The sequence below is a fragment of the Scomber japonicus genome, chromosome 3, assembly GCF_027409825.1.
Source record: "Scomber japonicus isolate fScoJap1 chromosome 3, fScoJap1.pri, whole genome shotgun sequence".
NCBI lineage: Eukaryota > Metazoa > Chordata > Actinopteri > Scombriformes > Scombridae > Scomber > Scomber japonicus.
Genome location: NC_070580.1, coordinates 14660585 through 14677685, shown reverse-complemented (window position 1 = coordinate 14677685; position 17101 = coordinate 14660585). Strand labels below are relative to the sequence as shown.

The 17101-nt window shown below is 37.7% G+C and overlaps 2 protein-coding genes across 2 annotated transcripts; both read left to right on the top strand.

Moving 5' to 3' along the window:
• The first annotated feature begins 3079 nt into the window (after positions 1 to 3079).
• On the top strand, positions 3080 to 7390 carry LOC128355888 (uncharacterized). The gene is made up of 4 exons (XM_053316270.1): positions 3080 to 3268; positions 4303 to 4676; positions 6220 to 6266; positions 6349 to 7390. Exons 1-4 carry the CDS (start codon positions 3091 to 3093, stop codon positions 7346 to 7348), a joined length of 1599 nt encoding a protein of 532 aa, XP_053172245.1. The 5' UTR covers positions 3080 to 3090; the 3' UTR covers positions 7349 to 7390.
• A 1920-nt stretch (positions 7391 to 9310) lies between these two features.
• Positions 9311 to 14604, top strand: LOC128356049 (heme transporter hrg1-A-like). Its single transcript, XM_053316481.1, has 3 exons — positions 9311 to 9687; positions 13001 to 13168; positions 13277 to 14604. The coding sequence occupies exons 1-3, from the start codon at positions 9558 to 9560 to the stop codon at positions 13411 to 13413; spliced, it is 435 nt and encodes a 144-aa protein (XP_053172456.1). The 5' UTR covers positions 9311 to 9557; the 3' UTR covers positions 13414 to 14604.
• The last annotated feature ends 2497 nt before the right edge of the window (positions 14605 to 17101 follow it).

The following is a 17101-nucleotide window of genomic DNA, read 5'->3' as shown; positions in this document are numbered from 1 at the left end:
ACAATCTCAAACATGAATGTCCACTTTGCATTAAAAGTGACATAATTTACCAAATGACTATTAATGACAACTGTTATAAGCATTCATTAAGACTCATGACAGGTGTCATGTAGGCATGGGCCGGTATGAGATTCTGGCGGTATGATAACCATAAGCAAAAAGAAGTTTCACAGTATAGCGGTATTGTGATTACAGCTCTAAAATGTTCCTAACAGGAAGAAAAATAAAGACAGACATGTTCATTTAACCTGAATCTGTAATGACAGTGTGAGGGGTCGTGATACTCTACACTGCAGCTGCACCACCTGAGGGATTTCTGACCAGCACTTTCTGTCTTTGACCAGACTAAAAAACAGCTTATACCTTAGGAACAGTATGACAGAAAATTTGGCGGTTTCGGTTATCGTGACTTTTTCGTAACGCTGTATACCTTGAACACGGTTATCATCCCATTCCTAGTGTCATGTCATAATTATAACAATGTAATGTCAGTCTTATGCACACACATTCAAATAAAGTGTTACCATATATTCTAGTTTATTGAGCTCCACCTGTAGAATGTAATGGCATGCAAGAGTGATTCAAGCAACTTTCAAATGCATAGTCTAGAAGAAAAAACTTGAAAACGAACATTTTATTTTAGAATTTGAATTTGGATGTTGTTATATGTCCATATTTGATGGTGTCTGCTATCGTGTAGTTCGTAGCAGTGCTTTCAGTTGTACAGATACATCGAAGCATGTTATTTTTCACTTGGCTCGCTGAATATGAATAGCTTAGTGTTTTAATTTTTACATTGCTACTAAGAAACTTTTTATAGTCACTCTGACTCTCAATTCATAGCTCATCTGTCTAGGTATCAAAGTATAAAACACTGTTTTTCTCAATACTCAGAGCTTACATTTATGTATCCAATTTTCAGTGTTATGATTTTGTGTCAATTTTGTTCTAGCTCCACAAGTGGGACCTTTTGGAGCGTCACCCAATCCTCCTCCTGGCTAAGCGAACCTCAAATGTATTTGCCGCTGAGTGTTTCTGTCCATGGGACATGGACACAGAAGATTCAAGAGATTCGTAAAGCAGTTTCATTCAGCAGTTCAATATGTCCATATTTACATGTAAATAGTTTTGGTTGCTGTGATCCTTCCTCGTGTTCATACTAGCCATGAAGTATCACTCTGTAATGTGACTGCAGTGGCACTGATGTGGTGGTGGGGGAGTTGACAGTCCATTATGATTCAAAATCACTTTTAAATTTCAGATATGATTTAAGGCTACTGAATTTTTGAATGTTACAATTTTTGTAGTTGAGAATTCCCTTTTATTTATACATATAGTGAGCCATGAAAGAAATGTTACTTAGGATAATAATCTCTAGTTTTGTCTGAATTATAGAATATATCTGTGCACAGAATGAAATATGTGGATTTTGTCTTCCATCTCTTACATTAGAATTGCTTTAGTTATGGATGTATTTGTGGCCATTATCTACAGGATCCATCCCATGGCAAGCACAGTTATCATTTCTCCTCTGTAAAAACAAAACAGTAATGATGCAAATTTGAATAAGTTTTTAATTTGATGCTGTGTCAAAGCATACCTTTTTTGTTTTTATACCAGCCTGACTTGGTCATGTATTTTGTAGTCAGAGCTGCCCTTGAGAGGAAGCTATTGACCTGTTCCACCTACTCGCCGACAGTGTTTCCAGCACCATCGAGGTTTCTGCCACTCCACCTCACCTGCTCCAAAACAAACAATAAGATAACCACATTTAGCTTTAGAATCATATTTCTTAGACTGTGCATCCTCAATTAACTTGGTGTCGTGACAAATGTTTTAAGGTAGAATTTTGCTCTTTACCATAATGCCTGAAAAGCTATCACAACTGATGTTGGTTGAAGCTTTAACCACTGTTCCACAAGTATTTCTAGATTATAGATATATGTAAATGGTAGTACATTTCATGGGTTCTGGAGGCCTATCTTGCAGACAGCTCTGCTGTACAGTTTGCTTACCAATTGTAACTGTTACAAGAACAAGAACTTTTACAAGTACATAACAGTGTTGCATGTAATATACTAAATGATTTCACTAACATGGACTGCTGTTTCTGAAACACTTATACTTGTTTCTAAAAAAACATTTTGTGACATACACTTTTAACTTGCACACTGTACCTCACATTTGCTGGTGTGAGCCTTGGCATGCATTACAGAGAGAAAAGGCTTCATCACCGTAAGCGGTTGGAGCTCAGGCAACTTCTCTGCCATCTTCTCTAAATATGGCCAATACCTGCAATGAAAAACCACTTAGTATTTGGGGTTTAAGATGACATAATGGTAAGGAGACAAACCAGGACCTACAAAGTCACAAAAACAAATATGTTATTATTATGTAAATATTATTTCAGACTGTTTTCCTGTCTGCCAGAATTTGTACCCCCCCCCCCCCCTCAAAATGGACAGATGTTTATTTTATGTGTACTTCAGATACTACTCTACAACCTCTGTGATCATGAACAAGTTTCTTCTCTTCCAGCCAAATACATACACAGTCTGCCAGAATTTGTATCCCCCCCTCTCAAAATGGACAATTTGAAGCCTGACCATCAAATGATTTTTGTCTGTGGCCTGAGTAACTGGGGTTTGATTCCCCTTGTTCAGATGCATATTCTTTATTGTTGCGGTTTGTGTCTCTCACTCCTTCTCTCTTTCTCTATGGACAGTATGAGTCACTATTTTGTTTAACTGTTTATAACTATGAAGTAGTGGTCCAAGTCAAGATGTCAGGACTGTCATGACCAGCAGCTCCGTGGTTGGGACCATAAGTTTGGACCAGCTTATTCGTGGCACTGACCGTGGTCCCTACCATAGACGTATTATGTCTATGGTCCCTACCACTAGGGGCACTAAAGATGCTGGTGGGAGGGCGCTGATGTAACAAATCCCCAAACCATAGACGGAATTCTCCTTCTCTCCTTCCGGTTAGTTTGGTTTTTTTGTTTGTTTGTAATTGAGGCTCTGCTTGCGGTGTACGGAGAGTAAGTGACGAAAGAGGCAAGACGCAGGAACGCATTTCATTGTGCTCAAAATGTCCAACACCAGGTTCTTGCAGTTTCGTAGTTTTATAACCCAGAGGTTTACGACCGTGGCTGTGGAGATATTTAAAGAAGCTGAAAGTATTGTGGAGGAGATCTGCGAGGAAAACAAACGACTGCAGAACATCCTGCACATGGTGCTAAACCCAGAAATAAAGTTACGCAGGATAGGTGTGTAACTTCAGGTTTACTTACTGACTCCAACTCATTGATGGCAGCTAGTAGCTACTACAGTTTAATGTCAGCAAAGCAAAACCCTCACTAGTTTGTTAGTAAGCACATTTTTGTACTTCAGTATAGTTTTGGAGTACTTTTAATTTCCCAAAATACTCCTGAAACAGAACACAAAACAATTAGCAATTACAATAAAACTCTTAGTGGCACAAAGATCTGAGTATGTTCAAAGTGCATAAGCAGATGTGTATATAATACAAATATTATGCTAATTGTTCCTGCATTTAATTGAATGTTATTTAGTACTAAAGACTGTTTTCATTATCAGTTCATCTATTGATTATTTTCTTGATTAATTGATTATTTGTTTGGTCTATAAAATTGTGAACCATATCCAGTACAATATCATAAAGCACGAGATGGTGTCATTAAATGTCATGTGTCATCCAAAACCTGAACATATTCAATTTACTAGACTGAAAAAAAACAGCAAGTTCTCACATTTAAGAATCTGTAACCATCAAATCCTTTTCACTTCTACATAAAAAATTGCCTTAATGATTCATTGATCATTGGTTAGCTGCATCACAAACACCCACACCATTAAAATGCAACTTATGCATCACCAATAATAATCATACACTAATGTGAAAATGGTCATTGTGTGTGGTGACCACTGTTATTTTTCATTGTGGTAAAAAAGTATTTGCCTCGGTTTTTTTTTTGTTTGTTTTTTAAAAGTTCTGCTTTAGACTATTTTCCAGATTTTCTTATATACAGTCTATGGGATTGACCCGAACCTTAATAGAAGCCATCTACAGGGCCTCTAGTGCTGAAGAGGTTAGAATCATATCATCTCTCGGGCTCGTTAGCTAGATATAATTACTTTTTGCCATTCATTGTTTAAAAAGACTTAAAAAGTACTGTTGATATAAACTTGTTAAACCTAAAGTGAAGCGAGAGATTTGTATTCAGTGTGCTTTCTTTTGCCCCCACAATAGATGTTCGTGAACTGTACACCGTAACCACAGATGACAGAGAGCAGCCCCCTCAGCTGAACACTGATGTAGACCTAGAAACACCAGAGCCATTGCCTATAATACCTAAAGAGGAACCAAATGAATGTGACATAAGTTGGGGAACAGAACCACACGAAGATCAGAGGGAAGCCGATAACTTCATTAACCCAGATAGTATTAAAAATGACCCAGATGCAGAAGACTTATTCCAGATTCAAGTGTTGGAGTATCAACCCACCTCCTCAGCCTCTGTCTCAGCAAATAATGACATTGACAAAGCCTCTGGAGACTTGGTCGCTGCCACAGATTGTCTTCAGCTGTCCATGGGTGAAGAAAGCACATATGAAGATCCAGGACCTAAAAAAAAGAAGTCATCAAAGAGAAAAGTATACTTGTTCATACCTTATTGAATTTAAATCTCTATAGGTGTAAAGTATTTGATGATTAAGTCTGACTGTGACACACTGGGGAAGCTTTTTATGGGGTATACAAAATCACAAGTTTAAAGAAGTTATGGCTTACATCTATTGCCAAACACTGCCACATGTATCATGTGGTAGTGTTTTGTCAGACATGATGCAATGAATAAATCATTTGGGAAAAAGTGGGAAAACACATTTTCAGCTGAGAACAAAACATTTTTGTAATTATTCAGTTTTGAAAAGAAACACACATTTTCATATACTGTTTCTGGCCTGCTCAAGCTAAAATGATGAATAACTAATCAGTTAATGAACACAAAAAAAATCAACATTATTCAATTAATTTTCAGAAGACACAACACAGAACATTTTCTTGAAAAAAAACCATCTCACAAATGCTCTCAAATATAATCTCTTTAATTTACTGGGTGATATTTCATGATAAGTAGGCTTTTTTCTGATTATGTAATTGAAAGATAAACATAGTTCTTAGGGCAGCTACAAACAATAATTCAATATAAGTTTGTCTGACATTTTCTTGATAGTTGATCACTTGTTTGGTCAGAAAATGTTAAAAAAATGTCAATCACTGTTTCCCAAAGTCTAAGATGACATACTCAAATATCTGCTTTAGTCCTGACTAACAGTCCACAACCCAAAAATATTCAGTTTACTGTCATAGAAGACTAATTAAACCAGAAAGCATTCTTATTTGAGAAGCTGAATTGAGAAAATGTAATAGTTTGCTTAAAAAATGGCTCAAAACAATTGTTGTTGATTAATTTTGTTAAGTGTTTTTTAAGTGTTTGCACATACTGTAATTTGTTACAGGGTTTCACTATGTCTGGATAAAATTTAATGCAACTTCCCAGTGACAGGTATGCCCTGAAAAACTAAAAAAATGTAACAAAATGTCCTGAAAAAGACACAGTTGTCCTGAAAAAGTTTTGAACATGCAGCAATAATTTAGTTCATCTTACTATCATCAATGTTTCAAGCCTCCTGTGCCAGCTGGCAGTAGTGACAGCTCTGGCTATGGGTGAGGTTGGCCTAATAATTGGCTTCAGAGGTCAGTGGACATGTATAGTTTAGTTTCTACTTGACAGAAACTTAACAAAATGAATTTCTGGAACAGAAATGGACTGTCCTTAAACCAAGAAATCCAAGGATGACACTTTTGGTTTAATTGATGTAAACCAGGCTTGTTAATTCTGTATAACTCTTCCCTGGTCTAATTTAGTACACAAACATAATTCTTACTCTCTAACAATACCTCCATAAAAAATGCACATTAGTAGCTAGGTCTGAATATCTCCTGGGATTATCCTGGATAGTCTTACTGTCTAGTGTGTTGTGTCTTAACAATTGCTGTATTCTTGTGGCCCTTAAGGGCAAGGACTATCACATGTTCTGTTTACATTGCCTGCCTGGTTTTTGTTTAACAGTGATGCATGTGATAATACCTTTTTTCTTTTTTTTCTTGGGTGATCATCTCGCTATAAAATAGAAGAAGTCAAAGCGCCCCCTGCAGAAAACTCTGCTAGAATTTCCAAGGTAAGAATAGTGAGAATTTGAACTGATGCAGTGGTACCTGTTTGCTTATTTATATCTAATACTGTTGGTTGTTTTCATACAGGATGATGCCTTACAAATCTTTCATTGCTGCACCAACCGACTGCCAGTCTTTTCTGGCAAGACTCACTGAAGCCTACAAAGACATTCCTGATGACAAGAAGCCTCTGATAACCCAGATGGGTCTCACAGAGAATGTGGAGTTAGTAGACTGTGCTTTTGGTAAAGTCCCTAAAGGTTGCCCCCTGTCCTACCAGTGCCCTGTACCATCAAGTCAGGATTTCAAAATGCAGGACGATGCTCCTCCTCGCCCGCTGCTTCCCATGACTTGTCACAAACTGGAACAAATATCATCTCTTCCTACTCTCAGTCTCAAGGAGCGGGACCATTTAAATGTCCTAGAGATCACTTGGGAAGCAGCCCACAGTCTGGAGCAAGCTACACGTGAACACAGAGAGTCCATAGAGGAGTTGAGGAAGTTGCGCTTGACCACCGGTTTCAAGAAGATCTGCAAACTTAAACCAGGACAGAGTCATGCAGAGCACCTGATATTCAAAATACAAAAAGGATTCACAAAGAGCAAGACAGCACAGATAGAGGAGGAAATGAAGACTGAAGCACTTCGGAAATACTGTCAGTATTTGTGTGTCAACTGGTACCCCTGCGGGTTGGTTGTCCACCCGAATGCTCCATGGCTGGGGGCAGTGCCTGACGGGTTAGTGTACGACCCTAGTGAGAAACCCTGTTTTGGGCTGGTGCATTTGAAATGTACCACCTTCCGCAGCTTCATCGAATGCACTTTCCTGAAGTGTAAGGATGGAGTCTTGCACTTGAAGAAGTCCCACTCGTGCTATTGGCACATCCAAGGTGAGATGATGGTGACAGGCACGTTGTGGTGTGATCTGGTGGTCTTCTCTGGGGAAGACATACTGGTTCAGCGTATCTACAGAGATGCACCATTCACCATCAATCTCATGAAGAGACAGTTAGATGACTTCTTTTTCTATTATTACCTTCCAAGTTTGTTAGGCACTAACAATACTGAAATTGTTGTCACAATTTGAGCTTTTGTGGCATCGTCACTCTGCTGTCTTACACCACATGCTGTTCCCCTTAGGCGGATGGCTTTGGCCTTGAAATCAAAATTCAGGCGTTATTAAATATGAAACTTTCTTATTATTACATTACATTACAGGAAGTATGTTTTGATTGGCCATATATACATTTTCTATCTTTTATATTGTCTTTATCTTTGAGATGACTCCTCTGTGCATAGAAATTTTAATTTGAGTGTGACCATCTGGCATTTTCTTTCAAAAATATTAAAATGATTCATAAGTTATCAGGTTTGTTTCTGTGGATCAGCTAATTGTTCAAATAAGATTTTAATTGTATGCTAAAATATATGAAGTACCACAAGTTCAAAGGTTGATTCAGTTGAGTTCTGGGCATAAGAACAACCAGTAAATCCAGTAATTCTATTACTGCAGAGCACAACTTCAAGCAGAAGATTTGAATGTTCAGAAATAAACATCCAACCACCATCAGTCCTGTGTCAATAGTCTTAAATGATCTAGTAGTCTCTCATCTTAACCAGAATGATTTGTGCTCAAAATATGTTTTTCTTCTTGTTACTGCAGTTGAATTTTTGAGCTTCACTGTGTTTAATGATATATCTACAGAGTTTGACACTAGAAGACAGTTTTCACATTCATCCGCTGAGAGTGATACGGTTCTCTGAGCTCACTGGAAATCTGAGTTAGACATTGACCTACTGCCATAACACCTAGTGCACAGACAATAAAAATGGGACTTTTTGATGAAGTGGAAGACATCTTGTATCCAGCATTTATACTTTTTTAAAAAATACATTCACAAGGAGAAGACATCATTTTGTGGATTTTTATCAGGGTAACTTGATAACTTTTTTTTTTATGGAGGATTCATATCACACACGTTATTATTCCAAGCAGGGGATTTTATAACATGATTTGAGGGAATCTTTAACATTGTTTTAGTATCATGACAGGAAATTAAACATTACTATGTTGGGGTCGCAGACACACCAGCTGTAAAACATGGTCAAATAATAATAATAAATTTACATTTCTTAATCTGAGAATAATGCTTAGGCAAACAAAAGAATATACATTTGTTCATGTGTAGTGAATAAAACATAAAACTTAATTTCTTAATTTTCACATTTGGTTGCCTCCATCAAAGCCCAGTTTATGGCAAAGGGAAGTGTTACCTCTTCAATACTTTTCAATAAGTTTGGCTCTAATATAATCAGAAGGAAAGCATTTAAAGGGAAATTACAGATTGATCTTGCATTTATTATTTTACACAGAATGTGAATGTTGGATATGTCAAGGATAGGTTCTATCTGGCTTAAAACAACAGCTAGATGTCTGTATGAGCACAGTCAGATTTTTCTCACTGTCATCATTTAATCTATTCTTACTGGTTATTAAAAGATTCCCTTCAAATGTGCACTCAATGTAAGTGAAGAGGGCCAAAATTGCATTTAAAAGTTTATCTGAAGCTAATGTGAGGCTTCGGCAGTCTGAGTTAATCATATCACATGGATACATGGCACATTTACAGTCTTCTTAGCATCAAATTCCTTCTGTGTTTTCCCTGGATAGTGTTTCATTGTTGAGCTGCGGTGGAACTTTAGTAACATTAAGAGAGACTTTGGCACTAAAAAGACTGTAACGTTGAAAGATATATTTCACTCATTTGGAAGACTGAAATCTTATCTTCAGATAAGCTTTTAAATACATTTTGCACAGAAGGAGGACTGTTGATCCCCCCGCTTCCCCCATCAATTACATTGTAAGTGCAGTATGAAGGGATCTTCTAAAGCAACTATACAAAGGAGAAGTTTGTTGTTGCTGTTATTTTCCCTTCTCCTGCAGGGGGCGCTGAGTTGACTCACCATGTGAGACGGTCGCAGGAATTCTTTGGTTAAAATTAGATGACGTAGAGTGGAGCAATGAGTTTTTGAGGTTGGACAGAAAAAACACTTCTGCTTTGTAGAAACGCTTTGTCATTTCTAGCATTTAATTGTTATGTGTGTGTGTGACAACAACCATTAGTCAGCTGGACTCACACACTGAGTCACATTGTGTCCTCTCCTCTGTGGTTGCAGATTGACCGGATGCAGTTTTAGATGTAGCTCTCTGCTCAGACATACTCGGTTGTCTTCTTGTCGAGCGTGTTGTGTACCTGTGTGTTGCTTTTTCCCGCACCGGCGTTATTTTTGTGACTATGGGGATAAACAAGACGTACATTAGTGTGGGCTATGCCGCGTTTGGTATGTGTGTGGGTTTCTCTGTTTTCCTGGTATGGAACATCGCGTTCAAACAGCCGTGGACTGCAGCCATGGGAGGACTGTCAGGTAAACACCTCAGCACTGTCTTCCTTTAACCACATGTATCACAAGCGTTTGTGTTTCTACATAGAAAAGCTGTCCAATACATGTTTTTATTCCAGCCCTCAGCTAAGCACCAGTGACCCCTCCTCAGGTTGAAGGTGCCCTAGTTCTAAAAGTGTTAAACACACTGATTGCAAAATCAGTCCATAGTCAGGCGGAAGGGCAGACATGTCAATATAATGCTACAATGACAAACTGCACATTTGTATGAGTGACTGACAAGTTTTCAGCTGGTCATGTGTTCAAGTTTGACCTACACTGACTAAATACCACTGGAGGAATAATCAGGTGCAGTGTAGACAAGTTAAAATGTACTCTGCTTACTATCTGGTAAGCATATATAGTATATAGTGGCAAGTTTTCCTCTTTCAAGTCTGTATTAAAACAGTCAGGTGTATAAAATAAACATTGAAACAGGTTTTTGTTTTTGCCATAATCATTCCTCCTGTATACTCACTATTAGAGGATCAATTCATAATGTACTTCCAGTGTCAGTGATGGGGGCAAATTCAGTCATTGAGGAAACACTATCCAAGGAAATACAAAGAGGGAATTTAATTGATAAGAGTGTAAATGTGCTAGATATCCACCTGATGTGACTAACTCATACTGTAGAAGTCTCATTTAGTTTCAGATAAACTCCTAAATAGGGTTTAGCACAGAATATGGATTTTGTCCCCAATCACTTACATTGAATGCACATTTGAAGGGAATGTTTTAATAGTCAGTATGGACAGAAAGAATGATCACAATGAGGGGAACTTATTTCAGTATTCATATGGACACTTGACTGTTGTTTTAAGACAAACTTGAATTTTTTTAACCTATTCTTTAAGAGACCATATCAGTGTTTTGCATGTTTTATCCCCCTCTTTTTACTGTTTTAAAGTGTGTTTTGTACATTGTTCATGGTAAATGGTAAAAGGACTGCAATTATATATTACCCTTCTAGTATTCAAACCACTCAAAGTGCTTTACAACACGTCAACATTCACCCATTCACCCATTCACACACACATTCATACACTGATAGCAGACGCTGCCAGAAAGGTGCCAACGTGCTCATCAGCATCTAATCTAATGCACATTCACACACATACACAGACTCTCACACACAGAAATTTGGGGTTCAGTATCTTGCCCAAGGACACTTCAACATGCAGACTGGAGGAGCTGCGGATCGAACCGCCAATTTTCCAATCCATGGACTCGCTCTACCTCCTGAACCAAAGCCAAATTTTCAGGCAGCTGTTGGTTGCTATCCAGTTAAAATCTCTACAAGTTTATTTTAGACTGTTGTGAAAATGCAAAACATTCAATTGAAGACAAATGTTATTATTAATGTTAATAAATTACCACTGGAATGAAAAAATACTTCAGGAGGTCAATAAGTGTGCAAAATAGACTGTGGACTCTAAGTGTTGTATCAACAGATCTGACCTTTGAGCCACTGTTTAGGTTTGCAAATTCATCTACCTCTGCACTCATCTGCTCACAGGATGTACTGTTATCTATTTCAGTGGTTGTTCCAAATACGTTTTAAATTAGTCAAATCAAGTCGATATCTTTCAATGTTTAAGTAATTTTACTTTTTGTTACTTCCACTTTCCATCACAGCTCAACCAGAAACCACAAAGTGGGAGTTTAATGCTAAAAAGACTGTAACTGTGCCAGATATCCACTGGACATGACTAGCAATCTGACCTTTGAGCAATTGTTCAAGTTTGTTAATTCATATCTATAACCGCCACACTCGTCTGCTCACAGGTACTGTTATCTGTTTCACTGGTTCCAAAGATCAAATTGCTTAGCCCCTTTTTTGCAGCATCATCTATATTCTTTCACACTCCGTTAACTAATGACCTGCATACATTGTAGGCCATTTTCCATGGAAGCTGCATTTTTATTTTTGTAAAGGAGACTGGCTGTACATGTTTTTCCTTGAGCAAGAATGACTTGTGAATATACTTTCTAGTCTAATAGGCATGTGCACCCAAACCTCACTGAAACACTGAGACTGAAGTTAATGCTTCTGTCAGGTTGTCATAACACTGCAAAAAAGAGAAATTAAGGGGAACATGGACAGGGAAGTGTGATTCATTGACTCAGCAATTACAACATCATGCTGTGTCATGATGCGCGTGCTGCTGAAACTGCATACTAACCCCTCACACCACAAAAGGTTCATGACATCAGGTCAACAGCAGTTATAAAGTATATTCAAGGTGACACTCAGAGTGACCAAAGCGAGTTTAGTTTAATATGTCAGGATGTATGGAACTTCACTGCATAAACTTTTAAACACAAGTAATCAATGTTTTGGTCTACTATTTTTCTCAGTTTGACAGTCACATGGTAACAGGAGCCTGACTGATATAGTCAGCTGATGTAACTGGCAGATATTGGCCTATCCCAGATATATAGGTATCAGAATGTTGTCCAATGTGTGCCTAATATATGTATTATTATTATTTATTTATTATTTGAGCATCTTTTTTCTTAATTCAAGTTTAACGTGTCTTTTTTGTTATGTTTTTTTTAATTAAAGTAATTTTTAATTATTTAATTCTCAGTGAAGTTTGCTGTTTCAATACACTTACAGTATGTCATCTTACATATTTTACATCTTATTACAACGACAGTGCAGAAACAAGTTCAACTTATCTGGAAGCTTTACACTAACAGTGTATGACAATTATTGCATGAAATGTTAAAAAACAATGTAAAACATTTGGTGTTGTAGTGAAGTTTACTGTTTCAGTGCACTGATGTCATCCTATACAATAAGATTTGTTATTGAACAGTAAAATATCATGACTCCATTACATATTTTTGTCACAACTGTTTGATAACCACATTTGAGGGATCATTGCAAAAAAATGTGTGTTTATGTATGTATTCTGTATATGCATAAAAATATTGGCCTAAGTATTGATATAGGAATTTTTTTTACTCCCTAATATTGGTAACTGCCCTAAAAATCCAGTATGTGTCAGGCCCTACATGGTAATACAATTTTCAGAACTTCCACTTCCAGTATCTTGTTATACCTACAGTGCAGAAACAATTTGAAATGATCTGGCAGCTTTATACTGACACTGTATGTCAGTTGTTGCTTGAAGTGTTGGAAAACAATCTAAAACATTGGTGTACTTTGAAAATTTAAGTTGTTGTTGAAAGGTCAAAAATGTCTTTTTAAAAAGTGATTTATGTGACAAAAGTTGTCACTTGTTGACTAAATTTTCAGTGTGTGTTTTGTATTGGTCCCATTCCTTAGGTGTGCTGGCACTTTGGGCCCTGATCACCCACATCATGTATCTGCAGGACTACTGGCGGACCTGGCTGAAGGGCCTCAAGTTCTTCTTCTTCATCGGGATTTTCTTCTCTGTGCTGGCAGTTGTAGCCTTCATCACCTTCCTGTCTATTGCCATCAGAGACGGGGAGTGTAAGTCGGTCCACGCTGCTCTCCTGTTTCATATAACTTGAGATTGTATTAGTGTTGTTGGTCTGCAGAGTGCAGGATTCTAATCTCTGTGTCCCCCCTCTTTCACAGCCCTGAGGGACCCCCAGAGTCTTTATTTGTCCTGCGTGTGGAGCGGTATGAGTCTGAAGTGGTCCGTCCTGCTCACCATGTATGCTAACCGCTACCGCAAAGAGTTTGCTGACATCAGTATCCTCAGTGACTTCTAAGGGCACTTAAACATCACACAGTAACTATACAGACTCTATAGTGCACTCACTGTGTCTCTGGCCTCCCACCGTGAGAGTGTCACAGCGTAAACGTGATGGAGGACATTCACAAGGAATCAGACATTGTGTTATGGATGAGCACTTTGATCCTGGTTACAGTGTCTCTCCCAAACCTCCTGTGATTATTTTTTATTACATGTGCAGGATTTGTTGTCGACTTGGCCAGTTTATAGACAGATCCAGCGCTGTTTTATATGACCCTCGATAGATTTTATTCTCTTATGTAAATTCTCACATCCTGTTTTGTCACACACCTGTACAGTTCCCTTGTGACAAAATGCAAAATATGGGGAAAGCTGAATCACAACACACCCCTCAGTTGTAATTATGTGTTGCAGTTTCATGCGATGGCCACTAGAGGGTGTCACTCTTCCAACAATTATATGCCGTATGAAGAAAGTGTGTGCTTGTCATCCCCCCACTTTGTGATATTGCATCTGTTTTTTTACATGTTTCTGTGTCAAAGAATGATTAAATAGCCTTACAAAACAGAAAGACATTTTTTTCCATCACAGGAATCAAATGGTGAAATCTTTATTATCACCTTTGCATCAAGTTTATGGCGAAAACAGCGCTTTCAGGTTGATGTAAATCCAGGCGCTGCTTTCAGACAGCTCACCACTGAGTCTGTCAGGTCAGCCAAAAACCTGCAGCATCAACATGAATGCTTTCATGTGCAATTCCAAATCAGCACCACATGTCCTGGTTCAATGTATATCTGGAATATGACCGGGCATTTTATATGTAAAGAAAGTTTATCAGTCTGACAAAAAAAAAAAAAAAAAAACAGATAGCATTCAAATGCCATAACCATAAAAATGGGTAATGCTTATGTGTGTTGATTATATTTCATTTATTGTTTTAATTTTCAACCGCAGTGAACCATTAATGTGCATGCTTATGTATTAATGTTTGATTTTACATTGCCCACCCGCATCAAACTCATTTATGGCATTTATATTGTCGCTTAATGAGATTATGTTGCTGTATTTCTTTTATCTCTGTACACTACCATGTTAGAAATGAAGTATGGCATTGTGTATCCACACGTTTCTCTTGACTGAATGTAGGAATGTGTGTTTGTACAGAAGTGCGTCCGAGAGCCACGTTAATAAAATATGTTTTTTGACATCCCCTTTTCATGAAATATAAAAATAGCCATACCAGTGGCTAATAACCATTTCCCTTTTTAAAGAAGGAATTTATCGGCATCTTTCACAGTTTCTGTTGCTTAAAAACCTTTAATTTCTTTGTGCTTTTCAAAGGAACTGTGGCAGCGGGAAAACAATTAATTTTCTTCATAAGGCTTGTGACTCTCATGTAATGTGAGAAAGAGTCAAGGAGTCAGATTGAAGGTGTTACACATTCTTCTTCATACTAAGCCTGGGCCACAAGGGTCAGTGTTGGGCATTAGAGTGGGATTTGCACCATGAGAGGAATGAACCACTTTTCCCACCCACCCGCGCCACGTTTATGAAGAAAAACACCCCACAGCATTGCAATCGCAACAGTAAATGCAGGGCAATAACCTGCTCTTTGAAGTCTGGCAATTATTCCATCCATCCACATTTTTATTTTGTCCCTCAAAGGGAAGGTGGGGGGTTGCAGAGAGTTTTTGGTGTATGATTTTGTTAAGGCAGTCGCCTGATAGAATGACTTTGAAGTTGATGTGAAAAATATGTGACTGGATTATGCAGAGCTATCAGGGGTTTGGTGCATTGTAGCTCATTAATAGATTAATTCACAGGACAATATCTGGTGGAAAATGTGTCTTAGGTCCATGTTGAAGAAAAACTCACTATGCAAATCTGGCATAGCGTTCCTTTATTTACAAGAACTATCAGGAACTTTGATCTTTAAGCAGCCACTATCATTATTTCACTTTCTTTGTTGCTTTCTCCTTCCTTCCTCTGTGTTTTAAGGACATTTTTGGTGGTACTTATATCTTAATTGCATTACGCTGGTTTGTTTGTAAGCCCCCAGAGTCTCATTGCATCAAGGTAATTGCAATGTTGTGGTTAAATCACCATAGTAACATTTTTTATCTGGCCGTTATAAACTTCGACATTAAGAAACTGAAAAACAATCCGGCTCACTTTCCACTGAGCAAGCTGGGGGCTTTGGAACCAAATGCGTCCTATTAAGTTTATACACCAGCCTGTAAAAAGTGTGTGTGTGTGTCTCTGTGTGTGTATGTGTGTTTGTGTGGTATGTAAAGAGAGGGAGGGGTCTCATTTTATTCAATTATGGGACTCCTTTCTACCCAAATCAAGGAAGGAAGTTGTCTCAAGTGTTGAATGCCGTCTGGCAGAGTGCGGTGAGACTGGAAACAATAGTTTATACATTGAAATAACACAAATATCCTCGACATCCTGTTCAATGGGATACTAAAGAGCCACTATGATTTGTTTTCCAAGAACTGACTTAAAATCTATAGTGACCAACCAACAGGGGAAATTCAACAGATGATGTCAGGATGAAAGTATCTGACATTATTCATAGAAAACACAGAGACACACATGTTATACCTTTATAGGCATCCACCTGTTTATTCTCAGACTTGTTTATGTGTACCATCAGACACATTAAAATGAGTTGGGAGAGCAGATTTCATCTTCTTTGAGCGTTCGATATTTATTACAGCATTCTCTCTGTTGGTGTTGACTGTTCATCATCGGTTCATAAAGTGGTAAAAGTAAAAGTAGCAATATCACGTTGTTAAAATACTTGATTCCAAATAAAAGTCCTGAATTCATAACTGGACTTAAAGGTACCTTGTGTAGTTTTCTTGTGTTCAAACCAACGTTTATGTTTACATTCTGGGATACTCACAGAGGCCTTGAATGCATTTCCTTCCTCATACAACATACACATACCTCATACAAAGCAGATTTTTAAGATATTCGACATTGTTTATGTGGATGTTTACTTGCTAGCAGTCAGCTTTTTCACTTCCTTTGTTAACACATTGTGTACGTTTGTTGATGTGTTACCACCACCAGCTGTGGACCAGCGTGCATGAGGATGAGTGCCAAATCTGATACAAATTAAACAGCAACTCACCTGTAGAAACATTGCTCCATAGGGCTCCTAGTGGCCAACAATTCCACATGGTACCTTTAAGTAGAAGTACAAAAGTATGAGCAATGAAAGTACTTTTGTGGCAGCATGGCTTCTTCCAACGTGTTATATAATAGTACTGAATTATTATCAATGTTGCAATTCTGTAAAATTTTTGGCTACTTTATAAACTGTAGGGTAGTTTTAATCTAGTGAAGTTGGCTCCTTTAAGTGAATGATGGGAGTTGGCTCTCATCTAAGAACCCATTTCTTTTTTTCTTTCTTCTTTTTCTTTGAAAATGAATACAAGGCAGAATAATAGGATGATCTTTTCACCTCAGTGCTCAGCCACACACGCTCCATGCACTGACTGATGTTGTATTGATGTGTATGTGCGTGCAACCAATCACATTTTTACATTATTTAAGCTTTTTATACCAATCATAATATAAAATTACAGTATTATTTCCATAATAATTACCATATAATTACAGAAATTATGAGGTTTAGTATGATTACATTGAATAATTTAAGCGATATATGTGCACACATACTAGTCATAGGTCAA

Coding starts and splice junctions, on each gene's coding strand:
- LOC128355888 (XM_053316270.1), top strand. CDS start 3,091: ATGTCCAACACCAGGTTCTTGCAGTTTCGTAGTTTTATAACCCAGAGG. Junction 3,269..4,302: donor AATAAAGTTACGCAGGATAG/GTGTGTAACTTC, acceptor CCGTAACCACAG/ATGACAGAGAGCAGCCCCCT. Junction 6,267..6,348: donor ACTCTGCTAGAATTTCCAAG/GTAAGAATAGTG, acceptor GTTTTCATACAG/GATGATGCCTTACAAATCTT.
- LOC128356049 (XM_053316481.1), top strand. CDS start 9,558: ATGGGGATAAACAAGACGTACATTAGTGTGGGCTATGCCGCGTTTGGT. Junction 9,688..13,000: donor AGCCATGGGAGGACTGTCAG/GTAAACACCTCA, acceptor CCCATTCCTTAG/GTGTGCTGGCACTTTGGGCC. Junction 13,169..13,276: donor TGCCATCAGAGACGGGGAGT/GTAAGTCGGTCC, acceptor CCTCTTTCACAG/CCCTGAGGGACCCCCAGAGT.